The 18,594-nt window shown below is 51.0% G+C and overlaps 1 protein-coding gene across 2 annotated transcripts in view; it reads right to left on the bottom strand.

Moving 5' to 3' along the window:
• BRPF3 (bromodomain and PHD finger containing 3) overlaps positions 1-18,196 on the bottom strand; it is a 32,764-nt gene extending 14,568 nt beyond the window's left edge. The window contains exons 1-8 of one of the 2 annotated variants that reach the window (XM_068557134.1): positions 17,965-18,196; positions 13,132-14,608; positions 9,611-9,767; positions 7,120-7,251; positions 4,657-4,785; positions 4,051-4,363; positions 3,007-3,309; positions 877-1,386 (exon numbers count right to left, since the gene is read on the bottom strand). In XM_068557134.1, the coding sequence (XP_068413235.1) occupies positions 877-1,386; positions 3,007-3,309; positions 4,051-4,363; positions 4,657-4,785; positions 7,120-7,251; positions 9,611-9,767; positions 13,132-14,582 (2,995 nt within the window). In that variant the 5' untranslated portion in view covers positions 14,583-14,608; positions 17,965-18,196. The remainder of the gene's footprint in view (positions 1-876; positions 1,387-3,006; positions 3,310-4,050; positions 4,364-4,656; positions 4,786-7,119; positions 7,252-9,610; positions 9,768-13,131; positions 14,609-17,964) is intronic. The other variant, XM_068557135.1, reaches the window with a different exon arrangement.
• Positions 18,197-18,594: the final 398 nt, after the last annotated feature.

Genomic DNA, 18,594 nt, shown 5'->3' with positions numbered 1-18,594 from the left:
CCACAGACTGTCCAGCACTGGGATATCTCTGCACCTCAGGACACCATCTAGTCTCCCCACTGGATGATAAACTCTCAGAGTTGGACCTGAGTCTGACTTACTGCTCCCCAGTGACCAGCTTGTGTTGGACATGCAGTAAGGACTCTTTAGTGACAAGCCCCTATTACTACCTCTGAGACCCCATCACCTACGATCCCTTGGCTCACTCTGCTGTGGCCACATAGGTTCCCTCACTGTTCCTCAGACATGCAAGCATGTTTCCACCCCCATGGCCCGTGCACTTGCTAGTCCATCTTTTTGGAACGTCTTTTCCCCAGATACCCAAAGAGCTCACACCTTCAGCTCCTTCAGATCTTTACTCAGAAAGCCTCCCCTGGCCACCCTTTCTAATACCACCTCAGCATCCCCTCTCCCCCCTTCCCTGCTGGACTTTTCTCCACAGCTTCTAATATGAGATACAATTTACTTATTTGCTTTTAGTCTACCTCCCCTACAAGAGAGGAGACTTGTCTGGTTTATTTATTGATTTTTCCCCCTACACTTTAGTGCCTACAATAATGCCTGATATAAATATCTGATGAATAAATGAACTAAAATGAAGGTAGGAACCATTTTATCACATATAGCTTTATATGCTGCTCCGGGCCAAAGAGAGCCCCAGACACAAGCTGGCCCTCTCAAAACACTTGCTCAAAGCCCATTTCCCCAGGCCACTACTCGTGCACCAGGCCCAACTGTGAGCTACGGAGTCCTCAGTGCTACTACTGGCATCCACAGGGGCCATTAGGGAGGCAGCTGACTGGGGAAGGTGCTGGCTGGCAAGGCAAAGCAGGAAAGCAGATGAGAAGTAGCGAGAGAAGTCACAGGCGAGGTCACCTGTCTCTTCCTCCTGCTGGGGGGACCTCTCCCCTTCGCTCTCACTACAGCTCCTGCTCCTCGGCCGCTTCCGGGAGTGCTGTTCATCCTCGATGCTGGTGGGAGACGCAGGAGAGCCCACTGCGCCATGGTCCTCGCCGTTCTCCAGGGCCCTGTCTGGGCTCCTCTGTAGCTTAACCCCATTCTTGGCCTTCTTGAAGAGGACTGATGTGCGACGGCCCACGCCACTGAGTGGGGCGCCAGCGGGGGATGTATCGGGGGTCATGAGGGACACTCTATTGATGCCATTGTCACTGAGCAGGCGTTGCAAGGGCTCGCTCCCTAGCTGCAGAGGTGATTTTTCCAAAAGCTCATCTTCTTCCACTTTTCTTGGCTTTGGGAATCGGCTTGGAGGTTTGCTATCATTGATGGGTTTCAGAGTTGGGGGATCCGGAGGGGATTCTTGCTCAGACAAGGAAGGCGCAGGCCCAGTAGGCTCCAGGGTTGGTGGGGGAGGCATTTTGGAGTCATCTGTTAGAGAAAAAGAGAACCTGCTTGAACATTTTAGAAAAAGTCTGCCCCTACAAGCCAGATAATGACACTGATAACTAAGAACCAAGAGCATAGGGTATTAGAAGGTTTGAGACGCGTCTCAGGTCTAAGGTGAAGAGAAGGTAGGACTAAGTTGTGTCTACACTAGTAGTTCTAAACCCTGGCTATGTATTAGTCACTTAGGTAGTTTCTTAAAAATTCCAATGCTGAGGTCCCCCCCCAGACAAAATGAAACCAAATAGCTAATGATGGATTTTTTTTTTTAAAGCTTACCAGGTGAGTTTGATGAAGTCAGGGTTATAAACCACTGCCCTACACCCAAGAAAGCCCAAAGCCCCCTGCTTAATCAATAATTAGGTAAGTCTCAGCCTCACAGATTAGGGGTCTACAACTCTCTTTAGACCCAGGTGTTTTCCCATCTGTCAATGTATTTTGTTTCATATCACAAGTGAAGCAAGAAGGACAAGCAGAAAGAAGCAGCTTACAGATATGAAAAAACGAGAGCAAGGACGTTAAATCAGTGGTTCCCGAACATGTCTATTCAACCTCCACCTTAAAAAATGAGACTTTCAAAACAGAGCTCAGATTTCCCTAATCTGAATTTCTGGGCGATGAAGCCTAGAAATTTTTTGAAACCTCTAGAAGCTGTTGCAGCCGGTCCAATGGGCATGACTCTGCACTGCCTTAGCCCAGGAGTGGGGATGGATATGAGTGGCATGCTGACTGCCATATGGGAAGCTGGGAAGGGTCACAATGGACACGAAGCCCTCTAATGCTAAATCTGACCTCTCAGCCACATCCCTGCTCTCCTCCAACCTAAAATAAAATGGGCCATTCCCTGCAATTTGGCCCCTTTTCCTCTGGAGATGATTCCCAACCTTCTTGATTGTGTGGATGACAGGCCCTCCTGAGCTACAGGCTCAGATCCAAGGGCTGGTAAGAGGGAGACAATTCTGTCCCCAAAGAAGCGGAGAGGATGGAAAGCAACTCAGGTAAGGCACCTGGATCTCTGAGAATCACTTCCCCCAGCTGTCTTTTGCAGTTCTGGGCTTTTCTGCTTGGGATGGGCCTGTAGACTTGGCCAGCTGGGGTCAAAGCCATGAGCCCAGACCATCCTTAGGGTCTTTCTTTCTTTTCTATTCCCCCACACCACAACCTAACCTGCTCTAAGAGCCTTTCTACATGATGGTATAAGTTGAGCTAATATTTAACTGGTATGTGCAACATGGCCATACCATGTGCAAAATACTGAAATACTTCTTTACAAGTTAGTAAACAGCTACTGGGCCCCAGCGTCTGAAACTCCCTGAACCCACTCACAATCCAACAACTAAATATTTGCATCAGAGGCCCTCAGGAGCCCCCTCCAATATAACAGCCAACATCTACTCTGACGGATGAATTTTGGTCTCTACGTATTGTTAAATATTTTGAGTATCATCCCTGGGTATGCATGAAAGTGTGACCCCTCCCAGGGCTTTTGCTTGCCCACGAGGGTCACACCTAGAGTTGGGGAAGGATGTTCCCACTACGGGATTTCAGCTTAACCCTCCCTTACCCTGGCCCGCAGCCCCTGGCCTGCCCGTGACTGTCTCTCACCTCTGTCCCCATCGTCTTCTGGCTCCTCCTGCGGGGCCTGCTCCAGCACAGCCACATCCCCCCGGGGCCCTGCTGGCAGCTCCCCATTGGACACAGTCTTGTTTAGCGATGCCAGCTGCGGTGGTGGCGGCTGTGCCAGCTTCTGCCGAAGGGCATTGATCTCCCGGCGTAGCAGGCGGACACGGCGGGTCCGGGCCCCACTGGACCGCATGGCACTCACCAGGTCCAGTTTTTCCAGCAGCTCCTTCAGCTGCACCTCTGGGGACAAGTGGGCCCGGTTCTCTGGGATGAGGATGTTGTCCACTGCCAGGGAGAAGAGAGGACAGAAGAAGGGGCTGAAGGACCTGACCAGCCCAGGGCAAAGGGAAGGGCAGGGGCCAATTCCTTCGGATGCAAAATATTCTCCTGGAGTGCCTGGGCCAGTGGCTTCCAGCAGCGTCACTGTGGGGCCTTGGCCCTGGCAACACCGCTCCCAGGAGGGTAGCCACAGGGACAAGGTCAGAATCTGGGAAACACCTGCAGGAAGCAGTTCACAGTCACGATTATGGGCTCCGTGGAGCAGGCACGAGGCAGCTTGGCAATCCCCCGGCCCGAGTGACTGTTTGGCTGCTGCCATCGAGAAGCAGAGAGCAGGGGCAGGCAGAGTAGGGAATTACAGAGGCAATTCCATTTTTCTGATGCTCTACCTGCACTCTTCTGAATGAGCCAGACATACACCAGCACTGCACTCCTGCTGCCCATGCTCCAACGCCACACAGAGGGAGTCCAGGAAAGAAAGACCCTTGGTGAATCTTTAGCTTTTCAGACAGACAGCTAGTACCTGATTCCCCTTATCCTACTATTCAAGAAGTGCTCAGGGAATTAACTTTAACCCTTGGAACTATCCCAGCCACAAGCACATGTACCCCAGCCTGTGCCTATCCCCAGCTTTGCTCCTGGAGTCTACCCTATAGCCCCAAGGCCCATCCTGATCCCTGGCTCTCTGGGCTCTATCCCTGTGCCTCCTCCTGGCCCCTCTCCTCCCTGCCCGTCCAGGCTTCTCACCGTCTTCCCAGGAGAAGCGGTAAAAGTCCTCCAATTTGGGTGACTCGGGCAGGTGGGTGCCCCTCTCGGGGTCATAGCCGATGTTCTCTGCCTGCCGCCGGGCGTGCCGCAGGATGGCCCCTCCCAGGTCCCGCAGGCGGACAGCTGCTCGGTGGAAAATTGTGTCTTTAGCATTATACTTCATGCAGTTGGTAACTATAAGGTTAAAGTCCTCCTCAAACTCCTCCAAGGTGCGGTACAGGTGGGACTCCAGCTTCCGCCTCATAGTAGAAAAATCCATTGGCTTGGATATGAATTCCAGGTAATCTGGAACCTAAACATATAAAACCTGTACAATTACAACAACCATTTACTAGCCAAACAGGCGCACCCTTCAGCGGCACTCTTGCCTCCCCATTTTCTGGCTCGGCCATGCCGGGCTCACTCACAGCCCCAGGGCCCTGGCCCACCCTGGCCTGCTGAGCCCTCACCGTGGGCAAGTCTACTAGCCTTGCTAGACACCCCCAGGTTTTGTACACCCTGTGGCCCAACCCCTTCTTAGCCTGCTCAGACCCTATTTCCATTTCAGGCGGGGCTCACTGCTCAGGAAGTAGGGGGGGAACTTGCCTCACTCAGGTTGACGGGCTCGGCAAAGATGTGTGCGGGATCCTTCTCCTGCAGCAAGTCCAGTGTTGTCCTCAGCAGAACGTTGAATGGCATAAGCTCCAGCTCCATGGCGGCCTGCTGGACCTTGACCTGTCGGGGAGATAGGGAGAAATCAGGACACCCCCCAAAGAGGCACCGAACTCTTGCTTGATAACTTGACTTTCACCAGTTGTGTACAACAAATTTTCACAAGATATTAAGCTGACCACTATTTGAGGAGTTATCACTGAACTTTTAGCCTAGAAATAATGACACCAACAGCTACCACTTTGTGAACATTTCCTATGCATTCAGCGCTATACCAAAACTTATAGTAATAATAGTTAATACTTTTATAGTCCTTACTAAGTGCCAAGTAATGTTCAAAATAGGCACAAATGAGGTATTTTACAAAGAGGAAACTGAGGCACGGAAGGACTAAGTAAGTGACTGGCCCAAGGTCACACAGCTAATAAGGGACAGATTGGGATTCACAGTGTGTGCTTTTGACTACTATGCCACACTGCCTTTCTACTTATATTACCTCAGTTAATCATCACAATAACCTCGAAGGAGAAACTGTTATTATCTCCATTTTACAAATATGGAATCTGAGGTTTGAAAAGAGTATGATGAGGAGTTACTAACCCAAGGTCACCTGGCTAGAAAAGAACAGAGACGGGACTTATACCTAGGTCTGACTTAGTCCAAGGGACACACTGATGATATAAAATGTCCCTTGGGCCAGAATTCCCACCTAATTGGCCCTTGACCACCTAGGTCGGCCTAGGGTGACCAGGGCCTCGAGGCTCACCCCCTTAGGCGGCAAGTAGCCTGACATATTTGCAGCAGTGTGCTATACAAATGTTATTTTCCATGTGTGCCCTAATGTAAAAAGGTTGGGAAGCCGTGTATTAGACTGTAAGTTCCTGCCTCTTGGCTACATCAAAACAGGCCTGCCTGCATCCCCTGCCTGCTTCGTTTTCCCTTACAATTCTCTGGACCAGAAATGGGAAGAGAAGCTCAGCTGTGGGACCAGGCCTGGGACAGCACAGACAGTTTGAATCCATAGACAAGGTCCTGAGATGTCCTCCATGCCCACCTGTGGCATGAGCTGCCCAGTCTCAGCGGTGGAAACTTGGGCTACAGGACCGTGAGAGAAGGGCTTGTGCTGGGGCTGAACAGTGAAGCAGAGTTTGGAGAAAGAGAGAAAGAACATCTTTAACCCAGGCCTCTGAAGCATGCGAGTAACAGCTGCTATTCCTGGACCAGACAGAACAGTTTTGGCATTCAATTAATAGTTTTTGCTCACTGTCATGTGCAGAGTGCTGCCGTAGACACTTCAGGGAGGCAAAGAGTATCGATAATGATGATGATGATAGCAGCTGACACTTCTATAGCCTTATTACGTGCCAGGCACTGTTCTAAGCTCTTTATATACACTAAGTCATCTAATCCTCACAACCTTACGAGATGGGTTCTATTATTACCCCCATTTTATAGTCAAGGAAACTCGAGGTAAAAGGAGATTAAGCAACTTAATGTCATACAAGTAGTAAGTGGCAGAGCCAGGATATAAACGCAGGCTGTCTGAATAAAGACGCAGACGTAGAGAATGGAATTGAGGACGGGGGAGGGGGAAGGGTAAGCTGGGACGAAGTGAGAGAGTGGCATGTACTTATATACACTACCAAACGTAAAATAGATAGCTAGTGGGAAGCAGCCGCATAGCACAGGGAGACCAGCTCGGTGCTTTGTGACCACCTACAGGGGTGGGACAGGGAGGGTGGGAGAGAGAAGCAAGAGGGAGGGGATATGGGGATATATGTATACATATAGCTGATTCACTTTGTTATACAGCAGAAACTAACACAACATTGTAAAGCAATTAGACTCCAATAAAGATGTTAAAAAGAAAACCAACACGCAAGCTGCCTGATGCCACAGCTCATATTCCTAATTCCTATGCTACACTACCTACCTCAACATTCCCCATGCTCAGAGGCTTAGAATCTCCTTGAACAGAGGTTGGAAAATTTAAATGATTCAAGACTATAAGTGTTTAAAGGCCAAGTGAGAAACCCCAGAAGCTCCCAGGTCAAAGGTGATACCCATAAGAATGGCTTGAGAAGCTCTCCAAAACATAAGGCCAGGCTCCCCCCCCTCCACCCCCCCAGATATCCTGAATGAGAAACTCCAGGGATGGGCCCCTGGATAGGCATAGGATATTAAGCTTATGCCTGAGGCCACCAGGAGCTAAACTCCCTAAGTTCGAAGCCATCAGCAGCACCACACCCAATGCAGAGTAGGCAGGCCTTGGAGCCCATAGTGCTGGGCAGGAAGGTAAGAAAGCTGACACCAGGCAGGGGCTCCTGGGTCTCCTGAAGCCACACTGACAGTAGGAGAAAAAGATCTTGAACAAGAGCCCTGGGGGCTCCTCCTCACCTGTTCCCGCTTGAGCTTTTCTCTTTTCCGAATCAGCTCAATTAGCAGCCGTGCCCGCTCCAAGTCATGCCGGAGCTTCTGCCAGTATTTCAGCTCTTCCTTCACTGCATTTGTCTTCTCGTCCTGCTCCCGCTGCAGGAGGGAAGGGAAAGGATAGAGGAGCTGTGGGCCTCCTTCCTGCCCAAAGTCCTCTCCCTGCTCAAGCCTCCTGGGGCCTCAGCAGCTAGGAGCCCCATCCCCTTCCTGGACCCATGGTCCCAGAGACCCTTCCACCCCCTCTACAACCCTTCCTCCTGGGCTTCCCCAGCCTTGTAACAATGTTTCTTCACTATAGCACAATAACCATTGCTGGGGTGAGAGCTGGGACTGCTTCTCCCTACCTCCAGGGACACCAGAGAGCAGCTGTGCATCCTCAGGTCTGGAAAGAATTTCAGAAGGAAACTAATAGACACCTCAGGGTGGAAAGAATTTCACCCTAGAGCTTCGACTTGGCTAGAAAACAAAGCGAAGTTTTTACTACGAGCTTGTGCTTACTGACTTGAACATACTTTAATAAAACACCACCACCACCACCAAAAACATGATTCTTGCCCTAAAAGAGGTTACAGTGTAGTTGAGGGAAGAAAGAGGCCCAGGGTTTGATACGCAAGGGCACAGCAGCATAAAGACAACAAAAACTGATTGGATAAACTGAATATAAAATGCTAAGAGGACATAAAATAGAGAAGATCTCAGTGGATTGGGGTTAGGTCAGGGATTCCTGGGACGAGCAATCTTACTAGGGTTTCACATTTAATGATGCATGTGGATAAAGAAAGCAGTAAGAAAGGCCTCTTTTGGAACCGAAGGGACCACAAAGCAGAAGTATGAAGGCAGAATTAGTGATTCTTTGCTTGTTGAGAAAAATGGGCTGGCCAGAGCAGAGAAACTGGAGAACCACAAAAGCCAAGGAAGACCCAGGATCCAGCTGGCAAGAAGCTTCAAATGCCAGGCAAAAAAGCCTGGACGTGGCCTGCCTGGAGAGGGGGAATATATTCCGGAAAAGGAAATGACAGGATGGAAAATGGTTGAGTGTGTAAGACAGTACCAGTTGTAAAGCAAAGAAAGAATTAGAGGCTGGAGACCACCTGGAAAGCTACTGCTGAAATTAAGGGGGCATGGGTGAGCAGGGTAGTTGTGGAATGGAGATAAAGGGCCATATACTGATAAATCCCCCAAAACAGATCAGGGGATGATTAACTGCAGCTCCTTATGGAGGAAAGAGCCAAAAGTAACTCCAAGGTGGGCAACGTCTGAGGTCAGGAGGAAGAAAGTTCCATGACAGTAATGGGGAAATACATTTACGGAGATGAAGGAAGATAATGAATTCAGTTTCCAATATCTGAGTTCAGGAAACAGCATCTACACGGACATCTATAGTTCCTCTGCCCCAGAGGGACTGAGGGCAGAAAAAAGGGAGGGGACAAGACAAGAAACCTGGAGCTACTGCTACACAGTTATTGACAACTACGAGAGTGGACAAGCTCTCCAAGCCAACAGGGAGGCAACAGAGCCCCTGGGAGTGTTACCATTAAGGGGTAAGAATTAGGATCAGCACAGGGTACAGTCAGTGGGGTAGAGGGGGTGGGAAATGGTGTCACAGAGAAGCTCTAAGACAAAGTGATCGTGGTGTCAAATGTAGTCCAACAGTCTATAAGGTGAGAATCTGAGGAAAGACTTGCTGGGCTGGAAGGGGGTCACTGATGTTCTAGAAGAAGCTACAGGGGAGCAAGCAGACCATTTCAAGGAGAGATTGGATATACACTTCCCCTTCAGGACTTCAGTTACAAAAGGCAAAAGTAAAATCAGACAGAACAGAGGGCACCAGAGTCATGGGAAGGCTTGCCTTGTCTCTGGAGTAATGGTGTGGGAATATTTAAAGGCAGAAGTAATGGAACAAGTGAAGAGGCAGAGAGAACTAAATATGTTTTTTAAAAGTCTCTCAGGAGGCCTCCACCATCTCGGAAAACACTAAACATGCAGCAACTCCAGTTGCTAATGTCTAAAAGATCACCCCAACTGGGCAGGCTGTGCGCTACAACCTAGATGGTTAGTGTATTTTTTATGGAACATTTTTAGGCAGATGGCAGTATAGTGTCTTAAGGAAAGTATGCCTTTTCCTAACTTATACAACATGGTCACCTGACTCTCACTCAGCCCACTTCTTCCTTTCTGCCATATCTAAAGGGTTTTCCCCACGAAGAGGGAAAGCTGGGCTTGCTTTCCACTCTCCCCTAGAATTTGCTCCAAGCCAAGCCTCTCTCATCTAGAAGGGCTGCTATCTGGTCTGAAGAGCTCTACAGTCCTGGAGGTCACTCCTGGGATGGACCACCTAGAGAGGTGATGGCTACAGGCAAAGGCCCCGCAGAAGGCTCAGGGAGGTTGCCCCAACCATCTTTCCTTCGTCACTCTCCACCTCCCTCCACTGCCCTCAAATAACTACTTCACCTACCTGCTCAGCATTCCTTTGGGACTGCAGGTGGGAGTGCAGGCGCCGGATGAGGGGGACACCGTTCCGTGCCTGCCGCTTCAACAGCCAGTAGTTGTGAAGCCGCTGCATGAACTGGTTTTTCCTCTGAAAGGAGAGACCACTACAGATCTTGTTCAACCTTGAGTAGAGGAGGCACAGGGAAGTGAAAGACAGGGTCAGTGGGCAGCCCAGATTACAGCCTCCTATTCAGACCCCCTGGTTCATTTCTGAACCTTATAGAGGAAGACAGAATAAAGTAGCCAAATGCCTCACCTCAGAGAAAGGCTTGAAAAGGACAGCAAAGTTAAGCAGCTCAGATTCAGCATGGGATATTTCACTTGATTTTCCACCTCCTGCCTTGCAGTCCTGATCCTCCAAAAGAACCCTCCCCCAGGAACCCTGACCCTATAGTCCTGGACTCCCGAGACACAGGTTTGCGCCCCAACACCCCCACTCTTCTCTTGATAAAGGCAGCAAAAGAGAACAGGAACTTGCATAAGCTGTGGGCAAAGCGGTCACTATTTCCTGCCCCCTGTAGTTAAGGGTCCCACCAGACCAGGGAGTAGTCCACAGCCAAGCTGGAAGGAAAATTAGTAGGAATACAGCAGGCTACTGCCTTCTGAACCCAAATACAACCCTTTGGAGTTGTCTGACCTCTGGTTTTTCATTAAAAATCTCAGTAACCTAAAAATGTCTAATTTTGAACCAAATGAAAAAAAAAATGGATCTAAAGATGTAAGAGGATGGAGAATCTGAAAATTTAGCTGGCTAGACAAAGAAAGATAAGTACTGTATGGTAACACTTATATGTGGAATCTAAAAAATACAACAGGAGAATTCCCTGGTGGTCCAGTGGTTAAGACTCGGTGCTTTCACTGCGAGGGCCCAGGTTCAACCCCTGGTCAGGGAACTAAGATCCCACAAGCCGTGTGGCGTGGCCAAAATAAATAAATAAATAAAAAATACAACAAGCTAGTGAATATAACATAAAAGAAGCAGACTCATAGATATAGAGAACAAACAAGTGGTTACCAGTGTGTGGCAGGGGGGCAGGGGGCAATACAGGGCTGGGGGAGTGGGAGGTACAAACTATTGGGTGTAAGATAGGCTCAAGGATGTATTGTACAACACAGGGAATACAGCCAGTATTTTGTAATAACTGCAAATAGAAAGTAAGCTTTAAAAATTGTATGAAAATTTATAATAATTTTTTTAAATTTAGCTGGCTAAACTGCGCCAAAAGAGAAGTCTGGAGGTCAGTGTTCAAGCCAATAACACGTGGAGCGGGGAGGAGTGGGAAGGGAATTAATGAGCTCCCACAGTCTCTACCATAATGCCCAAACTTCAACATGGGTCACATTATTCCCATGTTACAAAAGATGGAAAGGCAGCTTAGGAACTGAGGCTGAATACATTGTCAAAGTCACTAATGCAGCTAATAAGATGGTGAAGCCGGGCAGGATTTGAACTCATGATCTCTCTGCTACACCATCTGTGTTCCGAAATTGGTTAAGCAAGGCCTCAGTGCTCCTGTGGCGTTTCCTCTGCTTCTTCTCTTCCTCTTACTCCACTGAAAGGAAGACAATTATGGCTAAACAAGAAGGTGGAATCCAAGAAGGATGTTCATGTTGGGCTAGACATTGCTCACCCAGGCCTTGCGCCTTTCCATGGTCAGACATTCCTGCCCCAAAGCCAAGGTTACAAAATCAAGGCCTAGGCCTTTCCCCAAAGGACAGATCCCCCACCAACACCCATGCCAAGCACACCTGCCCAGATGCAGGCAGCCCCCTCCCTCTACAACCTCTTGGCCATGGAGGGTCCCAACGGCATTTGTGCAGGTGGGGAAAAGAATAATAATAAAATAGCAGTAGCAGCAGAAGCCACCATTTATTGAGCGCTTACTATTTGCCAGGCACTGTGCTTTACTTGTATTATCGCATCTATTTCTCCCAACAACCCTATGAGGTAGGTTCACTTACAAATAAATAAACTAAGGCTGAAAGAAGTTAAGTGACTTGCCAAAGATCACACAGGTAGTTAGTGACAGAAGCAAGATTCAAACACAGGTCTGTCTGGTTCTTAGCCAGCATGCTGTGCTGGCCCCTGAAAGAGACCACCTACAAGAGCAGACCTGACAACCAAAAAGTCTAGCCCCAGGGCATAACCACCCTACAGATGGAGACTAAGGATGGACCCACTCACCAAAGGGAGGAGGGGAGCCTAGAACAGCTCTGTGACTAGAAGGCCCATTTCCAGTTGACTGAATCTAACTCCAGCCATTGCTCACAAGAGCCTCTCCCTCTGGATCTTGTCAGCTCTTGTGTCTTCCTTCCAGACCAACAAGTCTGGTTGCCTATTTCCCTCATACAACTCACTCCACACTGCCCTCCAGTATTCCTTTCTCCCTATCCCTTATACCAAGAGAGACAGACAGCAGGAACAGAACCTAGAGGCATCACAAGCCCCAGCTTGTCCAGGGTCTGTCGCTTTACCCCTGGTTCCTTCCAGCCCTTAGAACAGGACTTGGCATATAGTAAGTGCTCAATAAACATCTCATTGAATGAATAATGGAGTGAACAACTTTACCTCCCGTGGCCGCAGTTTCTTCATCTGGGGGTGTGGGAGAAGGTGCAAGGGCTATGTTAGATGAATAATCTCCAAGATTCCTTCCTGCTCTAACACTGTAGTCTTTTTAGTGAACATCACCAATGAGATGGGCCTCCGCTGGAAAATCTTCCCTGTCTCTTGCTTGTCTGCCAAGCTCCCATCCCTCCAACAGCGCCAGCTACCTCTCTGATGGTTTAAAACAGGCACAATGGTTTCTCTACAGACTCGGTGGGGGCCAAGGTGGCTTAGTTACACAGCAGAGCTGAGTGATCTTCTTTCCTTTAAATCTAAAAGCTTCTCAGGAGGAGACACAGCATATCTTCCCCACACGACCACCCCCTTACACAAAGTCCCCATCGTTCCCAGGACAGAGCTTTCTGGACAGCAGGTACCTATACTGACCCCTTGAAAGAGTGGTTCTCAATCGGAAGTAGTTCTATCCCCATAAGGTTACTAGAAACATATGTAGGGAGCACTGAGGTTGTCACAAAGACCAGGCAATGAGGGAGGGGATGCAAATGGCACTTACAGACAAAGACCAGGGATGCTAAACATCGAGAAATGTACGGGACAGCCCTAATAATGAATTACCTCCTGTCCAAAATGCCACTTGTGCCCTGTTGTAAAATACTACCTTAGACATCCTGTCACCTGGGTTTCTAAGCAACTTAAGTGTCTGTCTCACCTTGAATCAAAGGAAATACATTGCTTTGAAGGGCACAATCAAAACCACAAACCAGGCCAGGCGAGCCCAGGGTCTAAAGGAGAAGTCTAAATTTGAGAGCACAGAAGAGAACAGGTATTCACCAACCTTGGGGAAAGAAGCCTGGCTCAGGGCCAACACCAGCCCGAGAAGAATTCATGAGTCCCTAGGGAGCCCTCCTAGGCAGGCTCACCTGTAAGAGGGTATCTGTGGGACAGTGACCATGGGGACAGTGGAGGGTGTGTCTCGGCCCACTTCCTCTGGCTCCTTCTTGATCCTTTGCTTCAAAGTCATCTTGTTCTTCTTGGACACTCCCTTGAGGGGGCCGCCTACCCCACCTTGGCCTTCATCTTCCTCCTCCTCTTCTACCTCTTCCTTCTCTTCTTCCTCCCCACAGCCCTCCTTCAGCCCTTCTTCGTCCCCAGCCTCACTGAGACTTCCTGGGGAGTCGCCCTTCCTCCTAGCAGTGGCAGCACCTGGCGGCGAGTGGGCCTCACAGTAGGCGGTCTTGCGCACCGTGAAGATGGTGCCATTGAGGCTGGTCTCACGCATAGGCTCAATCTTCATGAAGAGCCCAGCCCGCTGTGCACACGTCACATGGAAGGCCGTGTAGCAGTTCACCTTATGGCACTGGATGGCTGCACCCAGCCCCTTCTGCTTGCAGATATAGCAGGTTAGTTTCCAGCGGGCAGGTGGGATGTTGTCGATGCCCTCAATAGGCTCCAGGAACACGGTGTTAGCAAAGCAGACTTCAGGGATCCAGATGGCACACACCACGTGGGCCCAGTGCCCATCGCTGGTCTGTTTGAAGGCGCCACCCTTGTTGGGGCAGAGGACACAATCCACAGGCCGGGAGGGAGACTGTAGGCAGCAGCGGCATAGCCACTGGCCCTCGGGGATGTAAGGGACGCCATAGCACTCCTGGTGTACAGCCAGGTTGCAGATGTCACAGAAGAGAATGACGTTGCTGTTGTGGCATTCGTCATCCAGGCATACGCAGCAGAAAGCATCTTCGTCAATGAGTGACTGTTGGGCCCCACTGCTTCGACTCTCCAAGTATGACTCCTTCTCAAGCCGGTCCACCAGCAGCTCAAAGGTATCTGCCGACACCAAACTGTGCCCATCTACTCGCCGCTTCTCATTTACCATGTCCAGCCAGGCAAGGTCTTCCTCATCCATGTCGTACTCTACTTCTGCATCCAGGTCTTCAGGCGGCTTCTCAATGTAGCGGTAGTAGGCAGCAGGCAGAGGGGGTGCTTCTGGCTGACTGCCTGAGTCCACCATGCGGAAGCTGGGTTGCGGGAGGTGGAAGGAAGTGCCGGATGCATGCTTGGAGCAGGACTCCTTCTTTTTGCCCTTGGATGAGGGTTTTTTGGACTTGACAGGGAACTGAGGCTGCTCACTGTTTTCCTTGTTACTATTGCATTCAGTGATATCCTGGGCGGTCAACTCATCCTCTGTGATGATCTTGAGCGGGTCATAGATGCTAATACGATGCAGACGTCCATCAATGTCCACCTCGACGATCCGCTGGGCCTGGGCATATGTCAGGGTCTCCCGGGTGGGTGAGCACTTCAGACTATAGGGGGATGGGGAGCGCCGGCCCTCGGCATTCTGCCGTGACTTCCGGCGAGGCTTCCTCATGGCACCTGGGAACCAACGAGACAGGCCTAAGGAGAGGAGGCCAGGAGACTGTGAGCCAGACGTTCAGGCATACATGCATTCATTCACCCTTCCATCTGATCAACTGGCCACTGAGCAAACTGGCTATTCTCTCTGTCTGAACATCCTGCCCCTCAGGTACCCACATGGCTTGCTCTTTCACCTCCTCCAAGTCTTTCCATAAACAGTGTTTCTCAGTGAGACCTATGACCATTCTATCCAAAATTGCAAATCCCTTTCCCCCACCAGCAATCTTTCAACCTTCTTTATATTTCACTATAACACTCACCACTTTTTACTGTGCTATGTAATTTATATATTTATCATGTATATTTGTTTCCTTCCACTAGAATGTAAGGTCCATGAGGGGAGGGATTTTTGCCTGTCTTGTTCACTGCTGTATCTCCAGCACCTGGAATGGTGCCTGACTCTTAAGTAAGCATTCTATAAGTGTTAGCTGAATGAAATGAGAAATCAAACACTCATGATCCCTGCCCTCAAGGAGCACTGTCTGATTGAAGGGACAGAAAAGTAAACACAACAGATCACTACAGATCAATGCAACATGGGGAGAGAGCTAAAGTTCTAATGAGGTACATAAGGCTGTGGGACAGCTAACTATGGAAAAGGGGGTGGTGGTTAAGGCTTAGGAAAGGAGTAAACAACAACAGCATCCACTTACAAGCTCTTCACATGACCTGTGGCCCCATGGCGGATCAAAAATCCACAGGTCTAGAGCCCTCTCCCAACCCATCTTACCATGATCCATGATCAGAAACCCTATCCCCGACCATGCCCAGGGGTGAAGGGGTAAGGCACCTGAAATGTCTATCGCATGTGATCTAAGGACTTCAAACTACAATGTGCAGGGTATTCTCTGCAAAAGGCAGCATTCAGGATGCACTGGCTAGTACATCTCTAAGCAGAAACCCTGGAAGCTCTGGGAGTGGCCCCAAGTGGCCTATGTGGGACCCTCACTGGACCTAAGGCCAAGGTAACTGGGGCAATGTCTGGGGTAAACTCTCAATGCATCTGTTACCTCAAAAGCCCCTCTCTCCCAAAATACATCCAGTCCACCCTTGTGCAACAAAGAGAAAGCTCTAAATTTTTCCCATTGTTCTCTGGGATGGAGGGAATTATGACAAGCTCACAAGGAGCTGTGGTCACAGTTACTGAGGCCATCAATACTAAGAAAGACCTTTGGGGCTTCCCTGGTGGTGCAGTGGTTGAGAATCCGCCTGCCAACGCAGGGGACACGGGTTCGAGCCCTGGTCTGGGAAGATCCTACATGCCGCGGAGCAACTGGGCCTGTGAGCCACAATTACTGAGCCTGCGCGTCTGGAGCCTGTGCTCCGCAACAAGAGAGGCCACGATAGTGAGAGGCCCTCGCACCGCGATGAAGAGTGGTCCCTGCTTGCCACAACTAGAGAAAGCCCTCGCACAGAAACGAAGACCCAACACAGCCAAAAATAAATAAATTAATTTATTAATTTAAAAAAAAAGAAAAGATGACTACTATCTTTAAAAAAAAAAAAAAAAGACCTTTGGGGATATGGTGCCCTGAGGTGCGGGCAGAGACTTGGAAGGGTATGAACAGGGAGACGATTTCAAGGAGAAAAACAAAATTTGTCACCTTGCTTGCAGGATCTACCATCTTTATAAAGTGGAAATGGTGATGATAATGTAGCACACTTTTACAAACTACAAAGCCCTTTTACTTTTAATATTTTTCACAACTACCTTGTAAGGGAGAATAGATATCCTCATCTCCATTTTACAGATGAAGACACAGAAGCTCAGAAAGGTGTCACTCCCCCTAAAGCTGGTTAAGTGACAGAGCTACAGTTCAAACCCAGATCTTCTGATCTGCTCAAGCCATCTCACTAGGACATAAGGACACCACAGAGATGCCATGGTCTGGTACAAAAAGAGGCTCTGAGGCAATCCAGGTTCTAATCTTGGCCCTGTGTGACCCGGAGAAAGTCACTGAAACGTTCTGTGCCCGCACACTCCATCAGTAAAATGAAATTAATAAAATTTATTTCTTAAGGGTTGCTATTTGTTAATAAGGTATTCTTAACATCCTTATTTTAAAAGCCTTCCAATCCCAAAGTCTGACTGAAAGAAACAAACTAAAAACAACTTGGCTGAGGCACAGTGCCAGGCAGGCACAAACCCTATTTGGAACCAAAGGAAAGAGAATCACTCGCAGAAATTCTGTCCAGGTTCCAGAGACCCTTGGCCACTACATGCCTGACAAATGCCAACTCCCTGGGGGCAGCCCGGGCCAACAGGCCTGCTTTATTATCCCCACCCTGTCAAGGGCATGCAGACCCTTGCAGAGGTGTGAAAATCTACCTTAAGAGTAACTTGAAATGGTTCAGAAAGGGGATGTAGCTCCTCCTTTGTCAAAGCTACGATATATTCCTTCTCCCTACCCGCTACCTCCGAGGCAACTCGAGTATCTCTCAACCAAGCAGCAAGTATCTACAGAGGCCTCTGCTGTCCTACCCAAGCCTCTAGACACTGGGGGGCCAACTCCAGAGGGGGAAGGGCTGCTGCTGAGGAAAACGAAATGAGTTTCGCCCTCAAGGAGCTTACAGTCTAGTTTTTTGGCGGGAGTTTCTCATCCCACACAGCCCTTCCCACATACACAGCTCCAAATACCTCCAACACCCCCAGAGGTCTACTCGGCATCCCCTGAGCCCCCACTCGCCCACCCCACCCAGGTCCGCGAAGAATAAGGAGTTTCTGCAATTAGACTGTTCCTCCTGCACCCCACACGAGATACTCATGAGACAAGGACCCCAGCCAAGGCTCCCGCCCCTTTAAAGGGGCACCTCTTCCAAAAGAATCCTGACCCTTCGGAGAGGAAAGGGGGAAATAACATCTCCTCACCAGAGGGGAGGGAGCGAGCGCGCCTGAGACAGACGCGGAGTCCGACCCTCAGACAGAGAAAGCTAGCGCCTGCGAACAAGCGGGGCACAGAGGCAAGCGCCCATTGGCCGCCTCACCTGCCCGTCTGGAGGAACCGGGGGGCCCAGGGACGCTCAGGGGGTGGAACTCTCCTCTGGCCTGACCAATTGGAGAGCGTGGCGGGGGCGGGGCTCGGCGGCTCGGCTTCCAGGGCCGGGGGGGGGAACAAGATGGCGGCTGCGGGAGGGGGTCCTCGCTTTTCAGCTCCCCCCTCACCCGCCTTCTCCTTCTCCGCTGCCACCCTGGCTCCAGGAAAGAGCTTTCGCGCCGCCCCCACCCCGCTCGGGAAGCCCCTCGCTTCCCTCCCCCATCCCGCGCAGTCCCTGGTCCCCGTAGGCCCCGCTGCCCCCGCCCCCGCTCCGTCCGGCCCCGCTGCCACCCCCATTACCTCAGCCGCCGGCCCGGCCCCACCGTTCGGGGCCCCTGGGCGCGGGCGGGCCGGCCGCCTAGCAGGTCGGCGCGGCCCGGGGAGCGGAGCGCGGCCTCCTCCCGCGCTGGCCTCCGTGGCCACCGCCGTGCCCCCTCCCGGCCCGCGCTGGGGCCCCGGCCCGGCCGCCGCCGCTCCCGGGGGAGGAGGGGGAATGGAACCGCCGCCGCCGCCGCCGCTGCCGCCACGGAGCCCGGCCGAGGGGAGGGAGGGATCAGCCCCCAGGCAGGATCCGCCCCTCCGGCCTCCCCCCCTCCCCCCGCCACCTCCACCCCTTCCCTCGCTCCCTCTCTGGCTCCGCGGGCTCTCCCGCTGAACAGGAGCGGGAGCGCGAAAGAGAGGGGAAACAAGAAAAAAATCCCCCCGCCCGTGCCCGGCGCGGCGGCGGCCAGGGCGACGCGGAGAGGAGCGCGGAGCCGCTGCCGCCACGGGGCACCGTCCCCTGCTCGGCCTCACGGTGGCGGTGCGGACGCGGCAGGGGCGCGGAGCAAAGGCGGGATCTGCGCCCGCCGCGGCCCCGGCTCACGCCGACCTGGCTCGCCACGGGGAGAGTCCGACTAGAGAGCTGGGGGGGCGTTCGGGTCCAGATGG

The sequence above is a fragment of the Eschrichtius robustus genome, chromosome 12 (assembly GCF_028021215.1).
Source record: "Eschrichtius robustus isolate mEscRob2 chromosome 12, mEscRob2.pri, whole genome shotgun sequence".
NCBI classification, from domain to species: Eukaryota; Metazoa; Chordata; class Mammalia; order Artiodactyla; family Eschrichtiidae; genus Eschrichtius; species Eschrichtius robustus.
This window is presented reverse-complemented; position numbering and strand designations above follow the sequence as displayed.